The following is a 24,496-nucleotide window of genomic DNA, read 5'->3' as shown; positions in this document are numbered from 1 at the left end:
TCTTTGTTCTTTTCTTTTCAAATAAGTTGTTACCATTATAATCATCTAGTTAGACAATTAGTTATTAAATGCCAGCTTCACAAGTAGACTACAGACTACACCAAGACAGGGTGTTTGTTTTATTTCAGAATGGGGCACAGTGTAAATACCTAGGAAAACTTCCTGGTAGCTACTCAATGAATATTTGTTTAATGAATAAACTACTGTATGAATTTTCAAAGGACTTTGTAATCAGGACTGAAGATTTCTCTTTAATATCAGTATTTAAAACCCAGTAACAATTGCTTTTTTCAATAGTAGTGATGTATTCCTTTGTAATTATTTTCATTTGTTCCTTTCAGGTAACACAAAGTCAATGAATAAAGAAAATTACTCTGAAGTGTCTCAGTTTGTGTTCCTCGGACTTTCTACCTATAGAACAGTGCAGCATTTCCTCCTGGCCATTTCTACAGTGTTTTATGTAACAATTGTTTTAGGAAACCTCCTTGTTGTGTTTATAGTGACTTTCAACAGTAATTTACATTCTCCCATGTACTTTTTTTTGGCCAACCTTTCATTTATTGATTTCTGTCTTTCTACTTTAACAATTCCTAAGATGATATCTGACTTGTACACTGGGTACAGAATCATATCCTTCCAGGGATGTGTTGTCCAGATGTTTGGCCTTCATGTCCTGGGAGGATCTGAGATGGTGCTGCTCATGGCCATGGCCTTAGACCGATATGTGGCCATATGTAAGCCTCTCCACTACCTGGCTGTCATGAACCTACAAATGTGCATTTTGCTTCTTTTTGGTGCTTGGGTTATAGGCCTCATTCACTCAGTGGCCCAGTTAGCTTTTGTTGTTCATTTGCCTTTTTGTGGTCCTAATGAGATAGATAGCTTTTACTGTGACCTTCCTTGGTTTATCAAACTTGCTTGCACAGACACCTACAGAATGGGATTCGTGATTACTGCCAACAGTGGGTTCATTTCCATGGGCACCTTTTTCTTGTTGATTATCTCCTATATCTACATCCTGGTCACTATATGGAAACGCTCTTCAGATGGTTTGTCTAAGGCTCTTTCTACTCTCTCAGCTCACATCACTGTGGTGGTTTTGTTCTTTGGACCATGTATCTTTGTTTACATATGGCCATTTCCCACAGTGTCAGTGGATAAGTTTCTTGCCATCTTGGACTTTTTGATTACACCCATTCTGAATCCCATTATCTATACATTGAGAAACAAAGATATGAAGGTGGCAATGAAGAGACTGATTATTCAACTCCTTCATTTGAGAAAGATATCTTGAATAACTCTCAAGGGTACAACTTACTTTGTAAATTTCAAGCCACTTCAAGTAATGCAAATGCTTAAATAATTATACAAAATTTGTTTTTTTCTAAAGACACCATTAATAATATTCAGAATAGATAATTTAATATGAAATTACATTGAATCATCTCTGTTTTAAACTAGTTATTTGGCAACTGAATTATAGCCCCAGAAAATGTGTATGAGAAGTTGCTGAAAAGCATAGATTATAGACTTAGAATCTGCTGAAAGTATGATCTCAGACATCAGGCTGCCTAGATTTAGGTAAATTAACTTAGAACTAATATACTCAAACTTTTGAGGGAACTATGAAATGTACAACTCTCCTCTGATTTAAATCCAGAATATGAATATTCAAATTTATATTTTTTTCTGAAACACAAAAATGTGTCAGAAAAGTTTTAAAAACTGGAAAAAAGAACAGAGTAAGGGAAGTGAAATAAATATAACATAAATAAGTAAATGTAATGAAGGGAAATTGACATAAATTAGGAGGGAAAACAAAAGGGAGAGCCTCAGAGATAATGTTTTACATATTTGATCTGTGGCTACTAATCTCATCCTTGCCTTTCTTGATTCCATTGGAATCAAGCCATCTCTGGTTGGCCACAGGCAGGGACATTTATATAAATGTTGCTTATTTCTCAGTTTTTGAAATTACCACTTAATGTCTATGACTCAATCAATTAATGGAAATTCTTTAAACATCAAATAGATGTTGATCCAATCTTTTCATGGCTCATATTATTATTATTATCCAACAACTACTCTGCCCAAATTGTTTGCATATAATTTTTCTCTGGTAATTTGTACAACTATTTTATTGCTCAAGACATAGGTCCAAGTATGTGTGTATATGTGTGTGTAATCTGTAGAAATTGTGAAACTAATTTAACTTCTATTTTACTTTCATAACCTGAGCCAAATTTGCTGCTAAACTATGAAAGGATGAAAAGACTCCATGTTCTGAGTATCTGTGATCCAAAATTCTTTCTGTATTGTATAACCAGTAATATTTTATAATTTTCCTGCCCATGATTATTTTGTTGCTTAATATTTATAATTTGTACTGAGATACATTAAATTAAAAGAACAAATACAAAGCCAGAGCCCTGTTTAAGGAATTTGTCATATTTCACTTTTAAAGGAAACAGAAGACTAAAGTTCTAAACTCAAAGATTCTGGAGGGTTAACCTAATCAACAAAACAAGCAAACAAAATACAATAAGAGACATTGAAATAAAGAACAATCTGACAGTAAGCAGAGAGGAGGAGGGAGAGAGATAATAGTGGATAATGGGGGGGGGTCATCAAGAACACGTATGAAGGATACATGGACAAAGCCAAAGGGGGTGGGTTTGATGGTGGGAGGTGGGGATGGGTGGGGAGGGGGGTTGTGGTGGGGTGAAAATGGAGACAATTGTATTTGAAAAACAATAATGAAAATTCTGGATGGCAAAACTAAATCACCTGAAATCTTTCAGAGTGAAGAGAAAGAAATCTGCTAGAATCATAATCAAACCCTGGAGGAAATATATCCAAGGAGCAAGCAAAAATGAGAAGGGTACTTCATCATATAAAAACTACAATCCAGATTCAAATACACTCAGTGCTTGATTGAATAGGGGTGATTACACCTTAACATTTTATACCTCATAAAGGAAAGAGTAAAATGTTTCTGAAGAAATATAGAAATCAGAGCTATATAATCTTTTATATACAATGTCTGAAATTCATAAAATAATCATGAAACATGCAAAGAAGCAGGGATATGTGACTCATAATTAAGAGGAAAATAGTTCATTGAAATAACAACAATCATAGTTACAAAGGCTGGCCAAATTTCCCAAATCATTTTGCATTCAATGATTAATAAATGATTACTGACTATATCAGAATTGATACAAAACTTACATTTGGAGATACATATGATTTTTATATGTGAATTGATGAATGCTTCCTAGTACCAAGTAACAAGTCAGGTGTGGTTAATTTAGAGAGCTTACAGTGGATATTCTGGTAATGTAAGTCCCTGAAATACCCACAGAAATCCATATGCTAATATTGTAGTCTCTTAATGACATTCTTAATCTCTTGGATTCTTAAAGTGTAAATGACTGGATGTAGGAGAGGTGTGATGACCTTATAAAATACAGCAAGAAAGTTTTCCACCCAGGTGATGCTGAGTGGCCACTGTGTAATGGGTAGTGTAGGTGGAGAAAACCTTGGATGCCCCATCCTTAGAGAGAAGGCAGACAGTAAACAGAATATAAGAGTAAGCTATTGGCACCTGTATGAAGTAGATGGTTGCCAGTACCCCGCTGTCCACATTTATCAACATTTCTAGAATATAGGCATCCATGCAGGCTAGTTTTATTGTGAATAGAATATAACAGAAAAGACTATCCAATTCTTTGTGTCCACAGAAAGGGAGCTTCATAATCATAGCTAGTTGGCTTATTGAATGCACAAAGCCAATGATTCATGATGTCATCACTAATGCAATATACATTCCTTTGTTCATGATGTTGGAGTAATGAAGTGGTTTGCAGATGGCTGCATAATGGTTGTAGGCCATTGACAGAAGCAGCACCATCTCACTCCCTCTAAAGAAATGTCTGAAGAAAATCTGACACATTCAGCCCCCAAAGGAGATGGTCTTGTTTTCCTTGAGGAAGTCTGTGATCATTATAGGGGTAGTGACTGAGGAAAGGCAGAAATCAATTAATGAGAGATTGGCTAACAGGAAGTACATAGGGGAGCAGAGATGAATATTAGTGATAATTAGGAGCATAATGATGCTGTTACCTAAAATGGTGATCAAATAAAGTGAAGAAAATATCACTAGAAGAAAAGCTTGGAGCTTCCATGAATTACAAAGCCCAAGAATAATATATTTGGACACCACAGACTGGTTAACTTCTTCCACTTAGTCCAGTTTGTTCTAAATTCACCTGAAGAAAAAACATGAAATTAGATTTTTGAGCAAACAGTATGTAAATCAAGAGGATTTCTTATATATTGCTGATGGAAGTGTTTATTGGTACAATCATGTTGGGAAAAGTTTGGCCTTATATTGTAAAGTTTGACATTCATACATTTTATGGCTCAGCAATTTCATTTGATTTAAATATCCAAGATAAACCCTTGCATATGTATGTAAGGAGAAATTTATAATAATGCCCATAAAAAGGACAATGTAATATCACTGAGAAGTATGACAAATAAAGTAAAACTGTATATAATGATATAGATTTTCCTAAGGTTTTATATAATAAGGGGAAAAAGTTCAAAGTGGATCCACTTGGCATAATTTTTATAAAGCAATAGAAAAATACCAGTATACTTTGTAGGAACTTGTATAAATAATAAGGTTATGTACAAAAAGAGAAGCTGTAAGATGTAAGCAACCTCACATGTGGGAAGGCCGAGGGGCAGCATGAGGATGGACACATAAGCAGTTGTATGTTATTATCAATCATTTAGGATTTGCATTTGGTCATGTTTTCATAGGTATAAATTTATTCATAAATAGACAAAGGAGCATAAATGCTAATGGAAAAATGGTGAGAGCATGTTTTGAATCAAGAATTATAATCAAATACTGTGGACCTGAGATAAAAGAACATTTTTTTAAATGACATTTTGTGTAGGGGGTGTATGGTAAGAAAAATAGTTTCTATATATAAATTTGAAAAACCAAAATCATATTTAGCACATTATTGAAGGTTAGTGATTTTTCATTAATGAATAAATAAATCAGTCAGTTGAAGAAGTGATATTAATACTAGTCTTGCCAAAGTGACAAAATGTTTTCACAAACAAACATAGCTAACTAAGTAGAAGGGCAGATAAATCCAAGAGAAGATGGTTAACAATTAGTGAAAGAATAAAGAAAGGATAGATTATGAGCACATGGAAGAAATTTTCTCTGTTCATGAAACTCAAAGCTTTGTAACCTGTAAGAAATTACTCAGAGCCCGAGGTATACCGCAGCCACAGTGAATCCTAAAGTTTAGTCTTCAATATTGAACTCTGAGATGTGTTTGAAAGCCTTTATGCCAGATGTGATCTAGGACCAAAACAAGATAGCTTCTGAGAAACTAAAATCTGGAAATCTCTGCAATTACTAAAATGATCCAAAAATCTGTGATTAACTCTGGGAGAGAAACTGCATCAAGTTACTTGAGAAAAAGAATTTTTGTTTTACAAATGAGAAGGTCCTTGGACCCTGAGGCTCTGGCTACACATTTTTAGAGTTAGGAAAATCCCTCCCTTTCCAACATGTCCATAGGAAGCTTCTTTCATTCAGTCTCGTATGCCTTAGCCTGAGAAGCCATGGCTTTTCAAATATTTGCTCTCCCACACAATCTTTGTCAGGTGACTTTCTTTCGTGATAGCAGAGTGAATCACATATACAAGATAATTAGAGTTCTTATCACAGTCAGAGAAATTTTGTCTTTAAATGACTTATTTTTTATTATTTAAATTATTTTAAAAAATCTAACAATCTTATTAAGCTGGGAAATAGATCTATATATTTCTTTCTCTCTCTTTTTTAACTTTTTTCTTTTTCCTAGTTGTTTTCTCCTTTTCATTTTTTCCTTCTCCTCCCTCTAACCTTCACTTTTACCTCTCCACTCTCCTTCCTCCCCACTCTTTTTTCTTCTTCTGCTTCTTCTTCCTCTTTTTTTTTTTACAAATATCTCAATCTTAATGACTTTGCCTCAATAGATCAATGATCTCCAAAAACTCTTACAAAGTTCTTGATGAGTGATGTTAATAGCCTTGTATCAAAGTTGGAAACAGCTATATAGTTTCTTTTTAAATTTATATGAGAAACACTTTTTATGAGAAACACTTTTTATCACTGTTTCATAACCACAATAACAATCATAGTCATTTTACTGATGGAAAAACTAAGCCAACAAAAGGTAAATGCTGAAAGTAACACAGTTAACAGGACTTCTTAGAGTTAGAAAAGAATATTGGTTTTGGGAAGAGTTTAATTTGGTTGAGAAAAAATATTTCTATGAATCAAGAAAAAATAATAAAATTCTTCTTAAGAATTAATTTTCTTTTCATATGTCTATGGGCTCTCACTCAGTATGCCCTTCTTGGAGAAGTGTCTGTTCAGGTCTTTTGCCCATTTTTTAATTGGGTTGTTTGTCTTCCTGGAGTGGAGTGTGTGAGTTCTTTATATATTTTGGAGATCAAACCCTTGTCTCAGGTGTCATTGGCAAATATGTTTTCCCATCCACTTGATTCTCTTTTCATTTTAATGCTGTTTTCTTTAGCCATGCAGCCGCTTTTTATTTTCATGAGATCCTATTTGTTTATTCTTTCCTTTATGTCCCTTGTTCTAGCATCATTAGCCATCAGAGAGATACAAATTAAAACCACAAGAGATACTACTTCACACCAGTGAGAATGGTCATCAGAAACAAATCAGCAAACAACAAGTATTGGAGAGGGTGTGGAGAGAAGGGAACCCTAGTGCACTTTTGATGGGAATGCAGGCTGGTGCAGCCATTGTGGAAAACAGTATGAAACTTCCTCAGAAAAATAAAAATGGAACTGCCTTTTGACCTGGCAATTCTACTGCTGGGATTATACCTTAAGAACCCTGAAACACCAATTCAAAAGAACCTATGCACCTCAACGTTCATAGCAGCACAATTTACAATAGCCAAGTGCTGGAAGCAACCTAAGTGCCCATCAATAAATGAATGGATCAAAAAACTATGGTAGCTCTGTGCTGGGGAGAGAAACTCATGGATTCGGTGGAGGAACAGAACAAAGGGTCTGGGTTAGCGAAACCTTTATGAAAGCAGGACATCAAAAATTATAGCAGACATTGAAAAACCAGACGGCAAGGAGACAGCTTCAGGACCACAGGGACCCAGGGATCAGCGCAGAGACCAGGGGGGTTGTAGCCCCCAGGCCCAGTGCTCCCAGGTCTGCCTCAGGGCAACCAGGAGAGGGGAGTCACTGCTCCCTCCCTGGACAATGGGGGTTGAGCAGCACCAGGGGAGGCCTTGTTTCTTGAAGGCAGGGAGAGGGGAGTTGGGCTGGGAGACACTCACACCGGGGTTGCAGGCACCCTCGCATAGCCCTGTGAGGGGTGAGTGCCCCCAGCCTGAATGACCAGAGGTGGGCTGGACGTGCACCCACGCCCCCAGCCTGGTGGGAGTGTGGATCTGTGGAAAATTCAGACCTCGAAACCATGAACAAGGAAAGGGTGAGGGGGTTCGCGGGTTTCTGGAGCCTGTAGTGGTGAACTCAGGGGAGCGGGAGTCCCTTCGGGATCTCTGACTCTTGCGCTGTGAACCCATAAGGGAAGTGGCACTTTGGGGGTTCCCGGAGCCCGCATTGGGAAATTGGTGGAATTATGCACCCCTTCGCTATCCTCGGAGCTTGCTCTGTGAATCCAGAAAAGATGCAAGTGCTTCCTGAGAACATAGAGCCCGCTGCAGTGAAATTTGGGGAAAGGGTGTGTCTCCTTGCCATCCCCGGAGCTTGCATTGTGAACCTAGAAAAGATGCAGGAGCTCTGCTGGGCCCCAGAGCCTGGGAAACCACAGCAGTGAGCTCTAGAGAGTGTGCTCCGGAGCACCTGCACCCACATACAGGGTCCTGCAGGGGACGACAGATTGGCTCTGGGGAGAGCGTCCTGCTGGCCCTGGGGACAGTACCTGAGAGACTGAGTTTTGACTGGGAAGAGTGATAAGCACTCCAAATGCTCCTCAGCCTTCTGAAGCCAGGAAGACCAGAAAAACTGGTCTGGCCAGTTAGAAACCAACAAGAGACTTTTTTTTTTTTTTTTTTGGCTATTGTTGTTTGATTGTTTGATTTTATCTTGTTTTTTAAGTGAATTTTTATTTTTTAATTCTTAGTATTTTTATATTCCTCAGTTCCTTATGGTTCTCTTCCTTTCATCCTAGTATTATCCCTTCCACTCCAAATTTATCTCTCCTGCATTACATCTTCTGCTTTCACCCCCCTTTTTTTGAGCTTGCAAGTTACTGTAAATTTGTATTATCTTTTTCTCACTTTTCTGACATTTTTTGTTTTAATAGTATTTTGGTATTCTTCCTTCTGCATAATCTTCTTTGCTTGACTGGTTATACTGTCATTTGATAGATTCCCCCTGTTATCTCAGTCACAGTATGTTGATAATTTACTATCCTTCATGTGTATTCCATTAGTACACCTCTCAAGGTTCTATACTCCTTATTCTTGTTATCTAGATCTCATAGATTCTGCCATGTGATTGTTGCTTTAATATTACTGTAAATAAGACCTAGTTCATACAATTGTAACTACTACTCAACACCCCTCCCTGATCTCAGCCCACTTCGCAATTTCCTGAACTATGTTATTGTGGAGGTTGTCTCTATTCTTTTACACACTACTCCTATTTACTAATCTTTATTCACACCCTACCTCAGAATGTGACCTCCCACAGCCTCACAGCTTTCTAGATCCAACTAACAATCTTTTCATCCCCAATAAGAGTCTTATCTTCTTTCCATCCTTTCTAAAATGTGGCTAGTAGGGTGGAAGATCACGGTTAACACTATAAGTAGCCAAAGGATATCCCATCTCTTCTCTACTGGCTGCTACTGTAACTATCATAGAATACTGTCTTGCTGTCTTAAACCATTTTGCCTTACTCCTCCAACTGATCACAAAAAAGAGTAGGGGGAAGCTATGAACACCAGGATACACAAAGGAGACTGCACCACTGACTGAATCTCACAGGTATTCTACCACAGAAGTTCACACCATAATCACAGGGAAGCAGAACAGATCAATTTAAGAAACAGAGGCTAACAAGAAGAGTCTCATGAACAATGAGAAAACAAAGAAACAATCTCCAAATGAAGGGAAAGGAGGAAGCATCAGAAAGAATGCTAAATGAAATAGAGGCAACTCATCTATCAGATACTGAGTTCAAAACAGGGGTTATCAGGAAGCTCAATGAACTCACAATGAGCTACCAGAAACTACAGGGAAGCTACAACGATCTCACTGCATACTATATCAACATGAAAAAGGAAATAGAAACTATCAACAAGGGCCAAGAGGAAATGAAGAATGCAATTTCTGAACTGAAGAACACAATAGAGGGAATGAAAACTAGGATTGATGAAGCAGAAGACCAGATTAGTGAATTGGAGGACAGAGTAGAAACGAACACCCAGAAAAAGTGAGAAAAGGAAAAGAGGCTCAGAAAGAATGAAGAGGGATTAAGAGAAATGCAAGACAATATGAAACAATAATATCCATATAATAGGAATGCCAGAAGGAGAAGAAGAGCAAGGAATAGAAAACCTATTTGAAAAAGTAATGATGGAAAACTTCCTTAATTTGATGAGAGAAAAAGTCACACAAATCCAGGAAACACAGAGAGTCCCAATCAAGAGGAACCCATAGAGGCCCACCTCAAGACACATCATAATTAAATGGCAAAATTTCAAGACAAAGAGAGAATATTAAAGGCAGCAAGGGAAAAACAGGAAGTAACATACAAGGGAGCCCCAATAAGGCTAACAGCTGACTTCTCAGTGGAAACACTCCAAGCCAAATAAGAATGGCAAGAAATATTCCAAGTAATGAGAACCAGAGGTCTGCAACCAAGGCTACTTTACCCAGCAAGGCTCTCAATCAAGATAGAAGGCCAAATAAGAAGCTTCCCAAACAAAAGAAGTCTAAAAGAATACACCTCCACAAAACCAGCTCTGGAACAGATGCTAAAGGGACGGCTTTCAGGAAAGAAAGGAAAAGAGGGGGAGAGAGGAACACACATACATAAAAGGAAATGAATATGTAGCTATCAATAATAACCTTAAATATAAATGGATTAAATGCTCCAATCAAAAGACAGAATAGCTGATTGGATAAGAAAACATGATCCACACATATGCTGCCTACAACAGACCCACCTCAGGATAAAAGACCTGCACAGGCTAAAAGTGAAAGGCTGGAAACAAATTTTTCAAGCAAATGGATAGGAAAAAAAAGCTGGGATAGCAAAACTCATATCAGACAAAATAGACTTCCAAAAAAAGGCCATAAAGAGAGACCCAGAAGGGGTCTTCACTTCACAATACTCAAGGGAAGAATCCACCAAGAAGACATAAATATTGTAAACATATATGCACCCAACATAGGAGCACACAAATACATAAAGAAAATCTTAGAGGACTTCAACAAAGATATTGACAGCAACACAATTATTGTGGGGGATTTTAACACCCCACTATAAAAAATGGACAGATCTTCCAAACAAAATATCAACAAAGATATTGTGGCATTGAACAATGCCCTAGATGAAATGGATTTAACTGATATATAAAGAGCCCTCCATCCCAAAGAGGCTAAATACACATTCTTTTCAAATGTACATCGAATATTTTCAAAGAGAGGCCACATGATAGGACACAAAACAAGCCTCAGAAATTTCAAGAAAATTGAAATCATACCAAGCATTTTCTCTGACCACAAAGGACTGAAAGTAGGAACCAACCACAAGGAAAAAAACCCCAAAACACTCAAAATCATGGAGATTGAATAGCATGCTATTAAACAATGAATGGGCCAAGAATGAAATTAGGGAAGAAATCAAAAGGTTTCCGGAAACAAATGAAAATGAACTCACAACAACCCAAAATTTATGGGACACAGCAAAGGCAGTCCTGAGAGGGAAGTTCATAGTGATACAGGCATACCTAAAAAAGTTAGAAACATTTCAAACAAACAACCTAACCCTACGTCTACAAGAATTCGAGGAACAAGAACAAAGACAGCCCAGAGCAAGCAGAAGAAAGGAAATAACCAAGATCAGAGCAGGATTAAATGACACAGAGACTAAAAACACAATGCTAAGGATCAATGAATCCAGGAACTGGGTCTTTGAAAAGATAAACAAAGTGGACAAGCCTTTAAGCAGGCTCATCAAGGAAAAAAGAGAGAGGACCCAAGTAAACACAATCAGAAATGAAAGAGGAGAGAGTACAACTGACAGCACAGAAATACAAAGGATTGTACGAAATTACTACAAAGAATTATATGCCAAGAAATTTGAAAACTGAGGTGAAATGCACAAATTTCTAGAAAAATATAATCTTCCAAAACTGAATGAAAAAGAAACAGAAAGCCTGAACAAACTAATACCAGCAAAAGAAATTGAAGGAGTAATAAAAAAACTTCTAACACACAAAAGCCCTGGACCAGATGGTTTCACAGGAGAATTCCACAAAGCATTTAAGGAAGAGCTAAGCCCTTCACAGACTACTCCAAAAAATCCAAAATGAGGAAGACTCCCAAACTCTTTTTATGAGGCCAACATCATCCTAATCCCAAAACCAGATAAAGACACAAGAAAGAAAGAAAACTTCAGGCCAATATCGCTGATGAACATAGATGCTAAAATCCTCAACAAAATACTGGCAAACAGCATCCAACAACACATTAAAAAGATCATACACCATGACCAAACAGGATTCATTCCAGAGATGCGAGGATGGTAAAATATTTGCAAATCAGTAAATGTAATACATCACATAAACAAAAGCAAAGACAAAAACCCCATGATCATATCAATAGATTCAGAAAAAGCATTTGATAAGGTACAGCACCCATTTATGATAAAAACACTCAGCAAAGTGGAAATAGAGGGAGCATTCCTCAACATAATAAAGGCCATATCTGAGAGACCTACAGCCAACATCATACTCAATGGGCAAAAATTAAAATCTTTTCCACTAAGATCAGGAACAAGACAAGGCTGTCCACTTTCACCACTTCTATTCAATATAGTACTGAAAGTTTTAGCCACAGAAATCAGACAAGAAAAAGAAATAAAAGGCAACCAAATCAGAAAGGAGGAAACAAAACTCACTGTTTGCAGATGACATGATAGTGTACATAGAAAATCCTATAGACTCCACCAAAAAAATCCTTGACCTAATAAATGAAGTTGACAAACAGCGGGATACAAAGTCAATGTTCAGAAATCAAAGGCATTTCTGTACACCAACAAGGAAACAGCAGAAGCAGAAATCAAGAAAAAAAATCCCATTTGAAATAGCAAAACGGAAAATAAAATACCTGGGAATAAACCTAACCAAAGAGGTAAAAGACCTATATTCAGAAAACTACATAACACGGAAGAAAGAAATCAAGGAAGACACAAACAAAGGGAAACATATACCATGTTCATGCAGTGGAAGAATAATATCATCAAAATGTCCATACTACCCAAAGCAATTTACACATTCAATGCAATACCTATTAAAGTACCAATGGCTTATTTCACAGACATAGAACAAATACTTCAGACATTTATATGGAACCATAAACGACCCCGGATAGCTGCTGAAATTTTGAGAAAGAAGAGTAAAGTAGGAGGGGTCACAATACCTGACACTAAACTATACTACAGGGTCACTGTAATCAAAACAGCCTGGTACTGGCATAAAAACAGGCACATGGACCAATGGAACAGAAGAGAGAGCCCAGAAATAAACCCAAGTCTCTACAGTCAATTGATATTTGAGAAAGGAGGCAGCAACATAAAATGGAGTAAAAATAGCCTCTTCAACAAATGGTGTTGGGAGAACTGGACAGCCACATGCAAAAAAATGAAATTAGAGCACCAGCTTACACCTTGTACAAAAATAAATGCAAGGTGGATAAAGGACTTAAATATAAACTGTGACACCATTAAAGTCCTAGAGGAGAACGTAGGTAGGAAAATCTCAGATATTTCACAAAGAAACTTTTTTACTGACATGTCCCCTAGAGCAAGGGACATAAAAGAAAGAATAAACAAATGGTATCTCATCAAAATAAAAAGCTTCCACACAGCTAAAGAAAACAGTATCAAAATAAAAAGAGAACCAATTGTATGGGAAAACATATTTGCCAATGATACCTCAGATAAGGATTTAATCTTCAAAATATATAAAGAACTTACACGACTCCACTCTAAGAAGACAAGCAACCCAATTAAAAAATGGGCAAAGGACTTGAACAGACACTTCTCCAAGGAGGACATACAGAAGATCCAAAGACACATGAAACAATGTTCAATATCAGTATCTATCAGAGAGATGCAAATTAAAACCACAATGAGATACCACTTCACACAGTCAGAATGGCCATCATAAACAAAGCAACAAACAAGTGTTGGAGAGGTTGTGGAGAAAGGGGGACCCTATTGCACTGCTGGTGGGATGGCAGACTGGTACAATCACTATGGAAAACAGTATGGAATTTCCTCAGTAAACTAAAAATGGATCTGCCTTTTGACCCAGCAATTCCACTGCTAGGACTATATCCTAAGAACACTAAAACACCAATATAAAAGAACCTTTGCACCCCGACGTTCATAGCAGCACAATTTACAATAGCTAGGTGCTGGAAGCAACCTAGATGCCCATCAGTAAATGAATGGATCAAAAAACTATGGTACATTTACACAATGGAATTCTATGCAGCAGAAAGAAAGAAGGAGCTCCTACCCTTTGCAACAGCATGGATGGAGCTGGAAAGCATTATGCTAAGCAAAACAAGACAGGCAGTGAAAGACAAATACCATATGATCTCACCTTTAACAGGAATCTAAACAACAAAACAAAGAAACAAGCAAAATATAACCAAAGACACTGAAATAGAGGACAGGCTGACAGTGACCAGAGGGGAGAGAAGAAGGAATTTCAGGGGAGAATGGGTAGGGTTTTCAGGAACAAATTTAAAGAACACATGGACAAAAACTAGGGGGAGGGGGTGGGGAGGGTTGGGTGGATGGGCTGGAATGGGATTAAAAGACAGAAAACTGTACTTCAACAATTATTAAAATAAAAAAAGAGAAAAAAGATTTCAAAAACAAAACAAACAAACAAAAAAACATTATGGTACATTTACACGATAGAATACTACACAGTAGAAAGAAAGAAGGAGCTCCCGCTCTTCTCAACAGGATAGATGGATCTGGAGAGCATTATGCTAAGCAAAATAAATGAGGTGGCAAAAGACAAATGCCATATGACCTCACCTATAAGTGGAACCTAATCAACAAAACAAAGAAATGAGCAAAATATAACCAGAGATAGAGAAAGTAAGAACAAACTGACAGTAACCAGAGGGGAGGTGGGAGGGGATAATGGGGGGAAAAAGGGGAAGGGTTTTCAAGAATTTGTATGAAGGACACATGTACAAAACCAAAGAGGGGTAGGATCAAGGATGGGAAGTGGGGATGGCTGGAGTCGGGGGTATGGTAGGAAAAATGGAGACAACTGTACTTGAACAACAATAAAAGTAATGAATAAAAGATTATTTGCATAATAAATTTTAAGTTATATGTGCTTCCCCAAAAGATGGTTTATCCACCTCACTATCAGGGGTATCCAACCTTTGGGGTCTCTGGGCCACACTGGAAAAGGAAGAGTTGTCTTGGGCCACACATTAAATACATTGTGACATGTAATCACAAAATAATCCCATAATGTTTAAAGTAAATTAATGATTTTGTGTTGGGTTGCATTCATAGCCATCCTGAGCTGCACACGGTTCATGGACCACAGGTTGGACACTCCTGATAGTGAAGGTTAATTCCTTTAATCCAGTGTGTCTCAGATGGGACAAATCTGCCCTTTAGATGACAGGTAAAATGTTGGGATAGTTTTGATTGTTACAACTGAGGAGATTCTACTGGCACCTAGTAAGTGGAAGTCAGGATTGCTGTTAAACAATCTGAAGTACACAGGAAAACTCCCCACAACAAAAGATTTTATGGCCTCAGGTGTCAATAATACCAAACTTGAGAAGCCGTGTCTTAATCCAAACTGGGATTTTGTTAAATTTAAACTGATTTGCAGCCTTTGTAAGAATCAGTCTATCTCTTGTTCATCCATAGACCTCTTGGATTAGAATTAAACCCTGATGTATACCCAGGACTTCTGATTCACTCACATAAGATTTATATTTAGAAATAATGGGAGTGGGCACAGAGACAATGCAAGAATTCCATTTTGTGTGGGGATATCCAAGTACTAGAGCAACTCTGCAGTATTTTCAAGTGCTGTGATCCTAGAACCAGCAGTAAAAAAAAAAAAAAAGACTTCTATATTTCTTAGCTCCACAACTGCTATAAGGATAAGGATAGTAACTCTTTGTATATACTAATTTGTTGGTAATGTCTTGAGATTTATTACTGGTTGCCACATCAAAGACTACTCTTATAGCCCTTTTCATGATTTTGTAAATATCCAATGCCTTATATCATTCCCATTTTAAGAAATAACCAGAGTGGTTTAGTTATCTGTAACCAAATAATGACTGAGACACCAAATACCTATCCTCATTGCATTTAGGGTGAAAAGATTCTTGAGAAACTTGAACTTCTCTCTAACACTTAAAAAATAACCATTACTAATGATGACAAAACTCCAAAAACTTAAAATGTAAAGTTAAATTGTTATGATAGCATTCCATGGACTGTAACAACTTTCTTTTCCACCATCCACCAAATTAAGAAAAAATAATTAGGTATTTAAGTGTCCATAAAGAAATACTTAACAGCATGATACTTTCTACTTAATGTTATTTTAAGCTCTTTATTCAGAATCTTCAGGCTCTTGCCTTAAGTCAAATGAGAAACATTAGATAACTATTTTTGCTTCATGTCCTCTCTTTGAAATTTGAATGAATTGAATTCTTACCACCATCTAAAATGTAAAATTTTGTTCATACCAACCTCTCTAATTTCAATCCCTGCCACTTTCACACTCATTAATTGCACTGCAGCTACTCTATTCCTCTTTATGCCCTTCAAATATACCAAGCTCATAATGTCTTTGTGTCCTTGTACTAGTCATTATCTCTGCCCACAAATTTCTTGTCCACTGGTAATTGTATGGCTGTTTCTTTCAGGTCATCCTAATATCAGCTAAACACCATTCAATAAGACCTTGCTTAACAACCAAAAGTAAACTAACTACCATCTTCCAGCCAAACTCTAGCATAATATTATTTTTATTTGTTTTAGAGCACTATCTTGTTTTAATATTATGTTTTCTTTTTCAAGCTAATAGTGTAACCTGTCTTAATCCACTTGAATGTAACCACAGGAGACAGGGAATTTTACCTGTCTTACTCAAACTCTTAAAAACGTGCCTGAAAACTAGAAGTGCTGAATAAATATAATATTTTCTAAATGACTGACTGATTCAGTATATAACAAATAAATGATTTAATTAATTCAAACTAGATTTTCTCCTTTCTTTCTTTTCTCATTCTTCTGTTCCATTCAGGAAACTGTGTGCTGACTCAATAACCTCCTCATGGATGCTTTCACTTCCTGGTTGCGAAGGGTATAAATCACAGGATTCAGCAAAGGAAAAATCACTGTGTGAAAGAGAGAAACTACTTTGTCAGCTGGGAAAGCTCTGAATGGGCGAGTGTAGATGAAGATGGCAGGTCCAAACATGAGAAACACAATGATAATGTGTGTGGTGCATGTGGAAAGAGCCTTGTTCTTCCCTTTAGAGGACTGTCCCTGTACCCGGCATAGGATCACTGCATAGGATGCTAGAAGCCCCAGGAAGCACAGAAGAGTGAGCAGGCCACTATTGGAGACCATCAGGAGCTCCACCACAAAGGTATCTGTGCAGGCCAGCTTGATGACCTGCGGCACATCACAGAAGAAGTTATCCAGCTGGTTTGGACCACAGAAGGGCAAGTGGAGAATAAGGGCCACTTGTACAATGGAATGAGTAAAGCCCCCAAGCCACAGAGCCAACAGCAAGGTGTAGCAAGTTCTAGGGTTCATGACATTTGAATAGTGTAAAGGACGGCAGATGGCGATGTAGCGGTCAAAAGCCATCACAACAAGAAGGAACATTTCCCCTGCTCCAAGAAAGTGCAAGAAGAAGAGCTGAGTGATGCAGCCCTTGTAGGAGATGACCTTCTTCTTAGAGAGGAAGTCTGCCAGCATCCTGGGAGCCACAATGAAAGAGTAGGATGCATCAAGGAAGGCCAAGTTTCCCAGAAAGAAGTAGAGGGGTGCTGAGAGGCCAGGGTCTGATCTAATGGTAAGAATGATGAGGAAATTCCCAGGGAGGATGATGATGTAGAAAATTAAAACTAGCACAAAGACCAGGAGTTGAGCATCTTGAGACTGCGTCAGACCAAGGAGGATGAATTCTGTCACCACTGTGCTATTCTTGCTTTCCATCACTCCTTAGCCTACAGAATAACAAAGAACAAAATATTATGTGTTATAACCACATTTTTATTTATTCCATAGTTCTTATCCAAATAAAAACAATATTTGCCACATCACACACTCATTAGCTGTAAACAACTTATGCCTTATAGCTCTATGTTTTGAGTTAACCTTTCTACCCTTTATTTTCTTGATTTCCCTAAGACACTGTTCTTATAGCTACATTATTGTTTCCACTTAAGTGTGTCTACATAACTGTGGTCCTGTAGGACTCTGAGCTACTCTGCTTGAGGTATATGAGAAATTTCCTGATTAAAGCCAAACTTAACCGTTATCAAAATGTTTAGGTTTTGTTGTTGTTGTTGTTAGTGGGGGTATACTATCTCCAATGTTTAGATTAGTTGCTTGGTTTTGGTCTCCTGCCTTCCTCCCCACAGAGCAAAGTGCTTTTGCAGCTGCATTTTCCTTCAGTTCCTGCAGAATGTCTCATTCCTGGCCAGTAGTTATACGCCTTTTTTCTTCCTTGAATTTCTGCCTTAATAGTTCTCATGACATTGTTCCACTCTGGTGCCCTTGTGCACCTTTACTTGAAACTGGTCACCAGGATATAACGCAGGATATACATACTTCACCAAATTTAAAGGTATCACCCCTGAGTTACATCCCTGGTAGGATCCCAGTACTGCATCTGCTCCACATCCTGTTCTTAAATCTTAATACTAATCCAATTTCACTTGCTCACTATATGTTTATAACCTAGTTCTTCCTCAAATCTCATAATGATAGCCAAGTGTTGCTTCCCTCAAATAGTTTTATGTAATATAAAATTTATCACAATATATAAAATATTTTGACAACCTCAAACTAATAAAATCAAAACATACTAGAGCCAGAGCTGGTAATATAGCACATGTAATCTAATATAGTCATTGACATGAAAAAAAATAAGGCAATTGCAGTTAAGAGTCTTAAATTTGCAATGAGTTTTCTTCATTCTCATTAGGAAATGGTAGAAAGAAGGGGATGTATTCCTTAGTTTAAGTTGATTAGAAAATTGTTTGCTTCCCATCAACTGGTGTAATTTTATTTAGGCACTTAAATAATCATATTTCTTGTGTAGATATTTTTGTGTAAATATTTCTCCTTTTGGGGGAATAATCTAGTCTAAATAATAATTCTATTCATGTTGGAGACATCAAGAAGTAAGGCTTAGTCTATATAGTGGTCTCCAAAGGGATTGGTTGTGTTCACCCCAGGATATACACAAGATAATTAACCAGGGTGCATTAAATAGTGTATTTTCTCTATTATTATTGTTATAAAATGTTGCTTTTGCAATGTTGCATATTTGTGATTATTTTACAATTTTATATTACTATGCTTGTGGAAACATATTTTTATAAGGAAATATGTATGTACAGTATTTTGATATCTGGGCTTATTTGATGAGGAATGATTTAAAAATGAAAGATTGCTAATTATAACAAAATACTATAATGTAACAAATACCAATATTTCCTTGATTTTAAATTACATGCAATACTTGTTTTTCAAAAGTGTTGTGGATACAATGTAATGCAATTTAGCAATAAAATTAATGAATTACTGATACATGCTACAACTTGTATGAACCACTAAACATCATGCTATATGAATGAAGCCAGTCACAAAGATTCACAGGTTGTATAATTCAATTTATGCAAAATGTCCAGGTAAGGCAAATCTGTAGAGATAGAAAATAGGAGTTGCCTAAAGCTAAGGGTAGAGTAGGAGAGTGACTGCTAATGAGTATGAGTTTCTTTTTGGGGGGTGATAATGTCCTAAAATCATATCATTTTGATGCTTGCATAACTCTGTAGAAACACTTAAAGCCATTGAATTACACTGTTTATTTAATTTTTAAAATATGTTAATCTTTTTATTATAAAAAATTTCAAAAATACAAGAAAAGATGGCCAAAATAACATTTGAATAATGCAATGTAGATTCAAGACTTGACATTATATCACATTGCTCTATAAGCTATTAGTTCCCCCAGTTTAATAAAGGATCTAAAAACTAGAGAGTTTAGGAAAGTTGATCAAGGTCATATAAATCATTTGCTTAACACTTTCATTTTGAAAGTATGGGCTGATTAGGTATTTTTCAAAGAACTGTGTAAGTACTAATTTATTAGAAATTATTTTTAGACATTGAATTTTAACAGTTAAAAATTCTTTGTTGCATAACCTGTTGCATAAATTGTTGGTTTTTAGACTTTTAACAATTGAATCTACCTGCTGAAATATCTTTCTTTCTATTGCAAAGGCTCCTAGTATGTGAAGACTTTACAGTCTGGTTTGCCTCACCTGTAAGATGTTATTGACTGAGTCATAGAAAATTCAGGTTATTAAAGAAAAATTAGGTGATAGCTTGTGTGACTAAGCCTTATGTTAGTCATTGAGGTAGGGGCTAATGCTTGCTAGTATTTTTCACCTCTCTGTATAAGTCATGTCTATTTCTGATGAAACCCACAACCTTGGTGTATCAGAAAAATGCTAACCAACTGAGTTACATGGCCAGGGCTTGAATTACACTCTTTAAATTACATATTTATGTTGAGTATATCTCAATCAAACCTTTTAAAAGTGTTATTGAATGTTGTGGGGAAGACTGGAGAGGAAAAAATTCCCAATTGAAATTTGACAGAAATTATTAGTAGCATCCCCAGAAAGAGGAGCTAGAAAGAGAAAAAAGAAGGAAAGAATAAGAAAAATAATACTTATGGATTGGTGTTTCAGGTTTCTTAGGATATAATCCTAGCGGTGGAATTGCCAGGCCAAAAGGCAGTTCCATTTTTAGTTTTCTGAGGAAATTCCATACTGTTTTCCATAGTGGCTTCAGAAAGACCAATACCATATGATCTCACCTTTAAGTGGAACCTAATCAACAAAACAAACAAGCAAGCAAAATATAACCAGAGACATCAATATTAAGAACAAATGGGCAATAACTCCCTCAACAAGAGGGGAGATGGGAGAGGAGATAACGGGTGGGGGGGAAGGGTGAAGGGTTTTCAGGAACAACTATGAAGGACACATGGATAAAACCTGGGGGGTTGTGGAATTAAGGGAAGGAAGTAGGGACGGCTGGGGTTGGGGGAACAAGTGGAAGGTAAATGCAGACAACTTCTTGAACAACAATAAAATTTAAAACAGGGAAAAGAAAATAAGACTTAAAAAGAACTCATGGGAAATTTAAGCAATATGCTGGTGTTTTAGGGTACATTTAAACATCAGAGCACTTGTTCTATGTGATTAGTAACATTTATAACTAGCAGTCAGAGGTTATGGAATGGGAATTTATAACCCATGAGCACATATTTGTGCTTACAAATACATATTCAAACATGTAAACACACATAGTGAGTTGAAGCATATTGGAATAGGAAAAAAATATCTCTGGTGTCCTTCAAATGAGCTTAGGCACTTTCTTGTCTTTTACCCCCCTAGACACCTATTGGCTTCCACATTCATTCCTCACTCTTCCAAACCAACCTGCTCTTAGTAAATAAGTCAGTTTCCATTACCTATTCTGACACTTGCTGAATTCCAGGCTCTCACAGTTATTTCATGCTTCTTTGGGCTGACAATTTCGGACACAGGCAGCACTCTGAGAGTTACAGTCTCTTCCATTCTTCATTTGTTTTTATTTGCTATCATCCATGTCTATTACTAACAGATGGAATTCCTTACCACTCACATCTTTAATCCATTTTCTTCTCCCACTCTCATTTACATATTTTCTGTTCCACTGATTCTTAAATTGTGCTCATCACAGACATTAAAGACAGATATGCCTCAGATGGACATTGTTCTGTACAAAATGAATTCCTGGGGGAAAAAAGCCCCCTGAAATACCCAGCAGAACTCATAGGGACAAGCTTTTTGTTCTAGTTAGATAAGGCAAAGAAGTATTGTTAATGTAGGATAAAATGGAGACTTGAATGCTTGCAGCTCTAACCTTTGTTATTTCAACTGATACAAACACACAGGTAGAGAGGCTGCTGATATCCCCGCTCCCATATATCAGAGTACAAACACATAGCCTTTGCAGGCAACACTGAGCAGGCCAGGACTCCCACTGCTATCAGACCAGCTCCTGGAACCAGGTGTTTGGAGACCTGATTACCTTGCTAGCATCTCATTCTTTCATCTTTCCCCATCCATTTCCTCTTGCTTCTTATTTTTTTTTATCTCTTCCTATTCTCTTCCTGTTAATTCTAGCATCAGACACTCAGTCTCTTCAATTATTCTTTTTACACTTTCTTTGGCTTCTTTTATTTTTTATTTTATGCTTTTATTTTTTTCTTGCAATTTTCCTCATTTGTTATACCCCTTGCTTTTTCTTCCTTATTGGTCTTTTCCTTATGTCTCACATTTTTCTCTAATTTATCCACATTCTTTTAGTCTTAAATCTTTTTTCACTTTATTCTCTACATGCATTCTACTTCATTATATTCAATGCCTGTCTTTCCATTAATTCTGAGACAACAGGTTGTTTTTCTCAGTCCATGGTGGAGTGAGCATTGTAGGTGCCCTCTAAGTGTTTCATTTCAATGGATTTTTCTGCAGATTGAAAATGATTAACTTGCTCTTCAGTGTTAAGCCTTTCCTTCTGAATATTACCCTCTGAAATTTGCTCATTCTCAGCCACGCCTTAGTTAATTCACATTCTCTCACATACTTTGTCTATTTCTAACTCATTCTGAAAAAACAGGGTGTCTTATCTTTGTGCTTTAAAGTAAATCTCCTTAATATCATCCCTGCCAACATGGCATGTTCATGGCATGAAGATAGTTAACAAAAGTTTGAAAATGACAGTGTGGTTTCTGATAATCTATTGATTCTATATTTTAAGGTGTTAAAATATAGTTACATACTTTTACAAGTTTTTTTAAATTAGATAAGCCTGAAGAACATAAAAAATATTTAATTGATACTAGAGCTGAGAATTATATAAAATTTAATTCCATTGCACGTCTTCACCCAGACAATTACTTGACAAATAAATAGGATAGTTAAATTAGATGGTAGAAACCTCTATTGTCCTTGCATGTTTGAAGGTTTTAGATAGTATCATGAATGTTATAGGAAGAGCATTGGTTTGGGAATTATTCTATCTTACTCAAGTTACCATTTCTGCAGTTTGGTAACTCTATAAATTTAAGTCACTTGGTCCTTTAAAAACTGATTTTTAAATCTATACAGGAGAAATAAATATTGATTCTTTTTACTCCACAGATGTTGATATAAGAGCAAATGAAGTGATTAGTAGTCAATTCATATCTCTTAAACTGAACTATGAAAACATTCAGTGATTAGGCCAATTCTAGAAAAAAATGATAAGTAGGTATTATATCACTAGATCTTTTGTCCCTGACCTGAGTTAATTCCAGAGGAGCTGATGACTGCTTAAATGGGTTATTTCAGGGTAAAATTTGTGGAGGTTCAAGGAAGGGTCTATGTAAAATTTTCTTCCCTAATTCAGTTAAGGTTTGTGAGCTGTCTTTCTGTTGTAAGATCCCTAACTCTGAGCCTTATGTTGATGTGATAGGGCCTCACTCCAACTGAGGATGCAAACCAAGAGGTTTGCAAACTTGTGAAGTTAGTGAGGTTTTTCTCTGGGACTCAGCCTACCCCTTCTGATCTGTGATTACTGATTTCCTCTTCCTTCTTATCTCTGATTTATAATGGGGGAAAATCAGTCATTTGTGTGACACTCAAATTTAAAATTCAAATGGTGACTCTTCCAAAGCTATTGGCATTTTCACTTTTTATAATAGTGTAATTAAATACTTCAGGCTTTTAAAAATAATATTAAGCAACAGGAGGATGTGACAGAGGGTGCATCTGAGGAGCAGACTAGAAAGTGCTATGTGTCTGAATTTATATCTTACCCTTTTTTTGGTTTTGGAAGCATTATTCTATCCTCATACATTTTTAAGGCAGCAGATGTTCCAAACAAATGGTAAGCACTTTATTCTATGTCTTCTCCCTTTTAGTTTTTTTTAAATACAAAGAATGACCAAAATTTTCACCTTGCCAGGAGTCCAACGCTATTCTCAAACAAAGAGCTATCCTCTTTCTTCTGATGAAAAGGGGATTAACTGATTATTCCAGAATTTTTCCTTAAATACATATTCTCACAGTGGATAATCATAAACACTGGAATTTATTCTATTAATTTGTGATGCAATAGGGAATATGCCTTGGAGTTACACAGCAAACTTAAGCCTGCAGAGTCCTTTCAATGGTTATTATTAGAATGCCAACTAGAATTAGAAAAAAGTAAAAGACAAGAACATTTTAAGGATTAAATATTTAAAACATGTGTCAGCTAAGGTCCCCTTGAGTCACGTTAGAGTCTTGACTTTGACATTTTATCATTTACAGTAATCTTACTAAACAATTCATATAAAAATTAGGTGTTGATATTTAATAAATTAAAGTAGTGAGATTAAGTTCATGGCAATTAGCCCTTGCTGGGCAGCTTGGTTTCCACATATGCCAAGGCTGCAGGTTTGATCCCTGGTCAGAACACATACCAATGAGTGCATAAATAAGTGAAACAGCAAGCTGATGGTTCTCTCTCTCTCTTTCTCTCTCCACACCCTTTCTCTAAAAACATCAATAATTTTTTTTAAAAAGCCAAGTTAATGGTAATTAAGTTAGTATCTGTATATTTTTGGTGCAGAAGAACTAGGTAGAAAGAGAATATGTCATGCTCAAGAAATACTTTTCAGGAACAAGTCTTCTTGAGTAAGAGAACTTTATGGTTTCTTATAGATCCTTTAGGGCTGTGCTATATCAAATAAAAGAAAAGTTGCTGGTGTAGCTGAGTGGATTGAGCACAGGCTGTGAACCAAAGTGTCGCAGGTTCGATTCCCCGCCAGGGTACATGCTTG

The 24,496-nt window shown here is 36.6% G+C and overlaps 2 protein-coding genes and 1 pseudogene across 2 annotated transcripts; 1 reads left to right on the top strand and 2 right to left on the bottom strand.

The window, feature by feature from the left end:
- Positions 1-352: 352 nt before the first annotated feature.
- Positions 353-1,294, top strand: LOC114490333 (olfactory receptor 4F6-like). Its single transcript, XM_028504313.1, has one exon. The coding sequence runs from the start codon at positions 356-358 to the stop codon at positions 1,292-1,294; it is 939 nt and encodes a 312-aa protein (XP_028360114.1). The 5' UTR covers positions 353-355.
- A 2,081-nt stretch (positions 1,295-3,375) lies between these two features.
- On the bottom strand, positions 3,376-7,690 carry LOC114490365 (annotated as a pseudogene).
- An 8,321-nt stretch (positions 7,691-16,011) lies between these two features.
- LOC114490335 (olfactory receptor 4N5) lies at positions 16,012-23,672 on the bottom strand. The gene is made up of 2 exons (XM_028504315.2): positions 23,489-23,672; positions 16,012-17,570 (listed from the first exon to the last, which is right to left on the bottom strand). Exon 2 carries the CDS (start codon positions 17,557-17,559, stop codon positions 16,633-16,635), a length of 927 nt encoding a protein of 308 aa, XP_028360116.1. The 5' UTR covers positions 17,560-17,570; positions 23,489-23,672; the 3' UTR covers positions 16,012-16,632.
- Positions 23,673-24,496: the final 824 nt, after the last annotated feature.

This window comes from Phyllostomus discolor, chromosome 1, assembly GCF_004126475.2.
Source record: "Phyllostomus discolor isolate MPI-MPIP mPhyDis1 chromosome 1, mPhyDis1.pri.v3, whole genome shotgun sequence".
Taxonomy (NCBI): domain Eukaryota; kingdom Metazoa; phylum Chordata; class Mammalia; order Chiroptera; family Phyllostomidae; genus Phyllostomus; species Phyllostomus discolor.
Note: the sequence above shows the minus strand (reverse complement) of the source record. Positions and strands in the feature narration are given on the sequence as shown.